Source organism: Varroa jacobsoni, unplaced genomic scaffold (assembly GCF_002532875.2).
Source record: "Varroa jacobsoni isolate VJ856 unplaced genomic scaffold, vjacob_1.0 scaffold_936, whole genome shotgun sequence".
NCBI classification, from domain to species: domain Eukaryota; kingdom Metazoa; phylum Arthropoda; class Arachnida; order Mesostigmata; family Varroidae; genus Varroa; species Varroa jacobsoni.
This window is the reverse complement of record NW_019213838.1, coordinates 144,908-150,643: the sequence shown is the minus strand read 5'-3', so window position 1 is coordinate 150,643 and position 5,736 is coordinate 144,908. Positions and strand designations below refer to the sequence as shown.

The window sequence follows — 5,736 nt, the reverse complement described above, 5'->3', positions numbered from 1 at the left end:
ATTAACCCGGACGCCTTGAAACGCCCTATAAAAGTATTGGTGTTCGTTCTAATGGAATTCTCTGAAGTAACCTTCGTACGATCTCTTCGAATCTTCTAGTCACGTCTCTGATTACTTTCTTAGTAGGACCTTAGAGTAAATTGCAGAGTCAACTACGTGCACTGATCTACACGAACTTCATGAATAGATTGTGATGAGCCTCAAAGATGCTTTTCAAAATATTGAACAAGCCACATGCATGTGTCTCCACATGCACGAAAGCAAAACGTCGTTTTTTCAACTTACTTAGGAAAATAAACATGTACGCTATTTCTATACCATAAACATATCCGGCTATTCCATAAATTTTAAACTCAACAGGAATCTCTATCGGCTCGATTTTCCCTAACAGTTTTCTTCTTCGGACAATCACACCTCAACGTGTGAAGGGAAATTGTCGTCCAAGACACTTGACGAACCCAGTCACAGCTACTCCCGTGCAAAGTATTTTCAAGTTAAGTGGAGCAGTTGAGTTGTTTGCTCAGACACAGTTCGAGGTAATCAGAATTTAGTTCGACATTACGCACCGAATCTGGATGTGACACGATATCAACAGCGGAACTTTAAGCAAATCATTTTATGAGCAACGCTGATTGCTGGTCGAACGAAAGATCACCACAGAAGAACGTAAACAAAAATGGAGAAGCCTCTTTTTACGGAAAGTGACAGCAAATGACGGCAAATACTGTGACATCGCTAAGGTTTGCTGGCGCAAAGAGCCACTAACGACAGCTTCGGAGTGACAAATCTATTCCAAAAATTGACGTTTCTCGAGAGCAGAAACTCTCATTAATGCACACAAATTGGCTTTTCTGATTGTATGTAGAAGCAGAAAACTACAAGATTCAACGAACACAATTTTCAGCGAGTTGGCGCACGAACGACCAATTTTATACAGCGCTACTAAAAATAGGAACTAAATAAATCTCTTCTGTACAATTAATACGTAGTGTCATTTGTGACACGTGTGTGTTTCCAAAGCTTTTCTGTGAAGTCTAGTATTGCAGAGATCCAAGCCCGATTTTACCTGAAGTAGTCAAAGCTCTCGTTTATCGATACACGTTACTTTATTATTATTATTGTTTCTACATCTTCGGCAGCGTTTGGTACTGCCTGGATTCTGCTCATTTACGACACGCCACCGGGCAAACAGTTCCCGGTGTCCATCAAACCTTCCGAGTTGCCACAGATGCAAGCCAACAAAAAATACTCTGTTTTTTTCATATTCACATATTCTCTTACGGTCGACTCGATAGTATAAATAGCTACCTCTAGTAGATACAGGGTTTTCAATGCGAAATAGGCGGAAGTCTTGTCTTCGGTGGATCTGAAGCTCATTGCACACGAGGGGGCGTAACCTGCGCGATCAAATAGACGCCTTTGATAGCGCCTCCTAACCTCAAGCTCGACCATGCCTGTGGCATTAGTTTGCTTTTAATAGGTCTTTGCTTTTATAGTCTTCATAGGCGATATTGTGTGCGCTTTCCATTGCAATTTTCGCACGAGAAAAAATCGCCATAGAGACTGTCATTATTTGTAACCCGATTAAGATATTGACGTTGTGATACTGGTGTTGGCGATAGTGGTTTGATCCTTGCCGGTGTGCGTTGATGGCTGTACCGTTGACACCGTAGAGTACTTTGGCTGGTGAGCTGGCCTCTTTGACTGCGATTGCTGTTGCTGTGGTGATGGTTTAGTTTGTTTTTGTTGGGGTGAATCCAAGGGCCTCTTTGCCTGTGGCGGGGAGTGGCGTTTGCCATACGATGGTGTTTGAGCACGGAACGGTGCCTTTGTAGAAAGCGTACTTTCATCCGAGCCTGATACCACCTAAAGCATGATCATTAAGGGATTATAATCGAATTCATATTTACCTAAGGAACTGGGGAGCATTAATATACTGTACGGTTCAATAAGTTCGACCGAAAGTAAGCAGTCGATGAAGCGTATGTATTTCAAATGTTCTTGGTCAAGCAGAAAGTTCACTTAAACGGATAACACTGCAGTAGTAATAATAATAATTATTATTATTGCTTAACAAATATTGTTTCTATGAAATACGTTTGATTAAATAGTGTTTAAAAAAAAAAAAGGTTGAGATTAAGCAGGACATCTAATAGCATGTACGTGGAAAACTATTGAGTTTATGAGGGTAATAGATTTTAAATTGCTTAGGGTCAGGTGTTTCTTCAACGATCTGTGCCTGTTAGCAAAATGCGCTGAACGAATACAGTTGCCGGATACCTACCCATCGTCAGATTCCTACCTATAGTAAGGGCAATTTCCAAAATCGAAACCCATGAGATTGTAACGGCCGTCCAAGATCCTATTAACGTTCAGAATCTTCTAGATTAGATATCTTGTATTTCACTCTAATCTACATTGTTCTATCCTCTTTACATTTTTTTTAAATAAACGACGTTTTTTACGTTAACGTATCACGATCCGCACTAAGTGGATCAGTTCAGGTAACTGCATCTAGATCAAAAGCAATTCCATTGCATTAGGTGTTTTTTTTGCAAAAGTACGTTTTCTTTTTAAATGTGAAGTAGCAAGATATGACTGATATAATGATTTTTAGCTATATGTGAACGAAAACCTTTACCTCATCGACGGGTGGTTGAGTTGGAGAGGCTTCAGTCTGGGTCGACTGTTGTCCACGAGAAGCCTCGATGAGAGCCATTTTTCTAGCGATATCGTTATCGGTCAGCAGAGGCGCATCCTCAATGCCAAGATTATCATTGAGATAGAAAAATTCCGGCGAGTTGTTACACGGTATTGCGTCATCCTCAAACGCACATGTCATCGAAAACTGATCAAATACTGTCCCGTTACCACAATAAAATGAATATTGTAGCACGTTCACATCTGAAAAATCTCACAGATTATGTCGTACTGTAATTGGTTTACGGTATGTGCAAGCGGAAGCAATGGTTGTTTATTTCTAATCATTACTTCTTTTTAAAAGCTGTACATGTTGAAATCTGTCTATTTGAACGTTTCATATTTTATGTGTCGTTTAGTCATTATTTTATGTTAATTAAGGTACAATTATATAAATGAACTAAAATTTCAATTTGGAGCTCCTTTGCGCCCGTGAAACGAGAGAGGGGCATCTTTGGCCGATTTTTGATTGAAACAGCTCGTCATAACTCGCACATGTTCATCCTTATGTAGATAGTGAAATCGTTATGTTTTTTGTTGATCAAAACGCCCAAAAGAATCGAGCTTTTTGCGTAGTGTAACAGCTAGGGCAACATGCCCGCCTTTGGAAGAAGTCGCATAAACACACCATTAATTTCCGTAAAGAATAACCATTACCATGTTTCATGTCGGAATGTAAGCAATAGTTAAAAAAAAAATGTCAACACCTGTCAATCGTCATATGGTTGGCTGGTTTCTCTGCTTTAAGCCTTATCACGGTATCCTTTCCATTGGCAAAGTTGTCACTTATTGACCTCCTACGGCATTTGCTTTCTTCGAGGTAGACGAACTTCTGCCTTGACTGTTTTAAAGCTGGCTTATGAAACCAATTATTTGTAAAATTATATGAAACTTCAGAGATAAAGGTGGATATCATGTGAGGAAATTAACTAGCTAAACTACACAAAACTGTTACTCTTTTCGGTCATCTTCTAGGAAATATACACTCCGTGTTTAAATTTGGTGTTTACACAGGCACAAGTCAACACACCTGGATACTGTTGTAGGTGCTGCGGGCTCGAGCTGGGGCTTCGTATGGGATTGCAGACATGAAACACTTTGCAGTTGTTATCGACATCGGCGTAATAGCCGTACTTCTGATGTTGCTCGTCTTCACAGCTGAACGTAGTCTGCACGTAATCTCCTACCACAAGCTCCGCTCCTGCTGGCAATTGTAAACCCAGGCCGGTTTCCAGCCCTCCGGGCACAACTTCCTCATCAGGTGCCCGCCCGCTAACATCGTACTCAATAACACGGTTTGTGGCTGCATCGCGGTTGATGCTTGCGGCGTCTGCGGTTGCCACCGCTGTCACTGTAATCACTAGAATAGAACATGAAGGATAAATGACATTACTCCAGGTGTAATTGGAGTGTCCATACAGAAAAGCTTCTCCGGAACGTGGACGAACATGTGGCTCGGGGATGGTTTGGTGGCAGTAAATTGAAACGTCAAAGTTACGTTTCGGTTTATACGGTTACGTAATATTATGGGACTGACAATAAGTAGAGGATTAGCTTAACTAAACACGATGACGATATTACATCTATGTTTCTATATGTAAACAGAAGACATGTATACCTTGCGTTGCAAGTATAACCTACATCAAAGGAGCCAGCTCATAGGTAACTTCTGCGCCATCCTGTAGTGTTGGCGACTTCTTGCTTGCCAAAGTTCATTATCAGTTCAAGGAATAAAAATTCAAAAGAACTATACTTACGCATAAGCGGTGTCCTAAAACTGATAAGCATCTTCATAAGCAGAAGTATTCCAAAATTCGAAGGATATCGGATGACGTGGACTTGCCGCGCTACTAACTTTTGTTTTTCAACAAGCTTCTCTCTTTGGTGTGCGTTTTTACGTTTCTATACACATACAACGTTCACTGCTTTTCTCCCACCTGTATAACCAAAGGCCCAATCAAGGTTTGATCGTTGAAGCTCTCCAGAATTTCGCCGGAAGGCTTCTGTGCAGGAAAACGTGGTGCAGGTGTAAAAGAATCCCAAAGTACTCTATGCGCCTCGCAACAACTGAGGTGGCGTTGGAGCTCCAGCCTTATAAGTAATTTTCTTTACCCTTTCCCATGGTTTTCTTCAAATTTTACTAAGTCTCAGAACTCGGCCGAGTCTTCATTACATTATACAAATGCTACCGAATGGATTGGAAGGCACACGTATAAGCATGAGAATTACGGAATTAGTTATGACCATCTCCTGCAGGCAAGCCGCGCGAAATTCAAATGTCGGTCAAATGATTGCGTTTACTTATCGTGCTTCTGCGCATTAAAGAGTTGGTCCGTAAACCGAGCTGTCGTATGTGGCTCGCATATTAGCAACCAAACCCTCTGTTACGGCGATATTTTGTGATTTAATGAGAATACCGTTATGTTATGTCATCGAGTTCTGCACAAACGTGAAGGCATGCATACCGCTAAAATTATGTGGGATGTGCAGGTATTTTTGACAATATTCTATACTACATACTAACACAGTGATCAATCGTTGGGGTACAGACTGAGCTATTATACCTTATGGACAGGAAAACTTGAGATAAAATGACTCCTACCAGAAGACCACATTATTAGACTGCAATCAACCACCAGAGTACTGCATACAGTCTGCCGTTTGAACCCTTATAAAATAGTTTAGCTGCTTTCGCTTTTAGACTTTTATTAGCAACCCTATTGTATGTTTAGGTTGCTGGCAGACTTAATTTGAAACTCGTTCTTCATTTTCGATCTTTCAGTTATGTATGTATATTCCCTACTATATTATAGCTCATATTAAAGCTCTTAATTTTTTCTAACAAGTGTACTCAATGAATTTGTTTCGCGTAACGTAATGCCCTCCGCACAGATGTAGAAAAAAAACGTCCCAATGTGTCATGATCTAACAGCTAGCCTGGATTTAGTCCAGTACACTCACGAGCTGGCGTTCTCGTGAACTAATGAGCAATAGAATATGGCGACGGGCCAATTTTAGCCATTATGCTCCCCAGTG

General features: G+C 40.7%; 1 protein-coding gene across 1 annotated transcript; it reads right to left on the bottom strand.

Annotated features, from left to right (window-relative positions):
* Positions 1–1,082: 1,082 nt before the first annotated feature.
* Positions 1,083–4,780, bottom strand: LOC111265144 (uncharacterized). The gene is made up of 4 exons (XM_022841562.2): positions 4,458–4,780; positions 3,731–4,060; positions 2,642–2,904; positions 1,083–1,866 (listed from the first exon to the last, which is right to left on the bottom strand). Exons 1-4 carry the CDS (start codon positions 4,492–4,494, stop codon positions 1,585–1,587), a joined length of 912 nt encoding a protein of 303 aa, XP_022697297.1. The 5' UTR covers positions 4,495–4,780; the 3' UTR covers positions 1,083–1,584.
* Between the last annotated feature and the right edge of the window lie 956 nt (positions 4,781–5,736).

Bases quoted from the DNA above. Each gene is read 5' to 3' on its own strand.
- LOC111265144 (XM_022841562.2), bottom strand. From the start codon at position 4,494: ATGAAGATGCTTATCAGTTTTAGGACACCGCTTATGC. The intron at 2,905-3,730 runs GTGTGTTGACTT...GAGATTTTTCAG, and splicing joins GCACCTACAACAGTATCCAG to ATGTGAACGTGCTACAATAT. The intron at 1,867-2,641 runs GTAAAGGTTTTC...ATCATGCTTTAG, and splicing joins CTCAACCACCCGTCGATGAG to GTGGTATCAGGCTCGGATGA.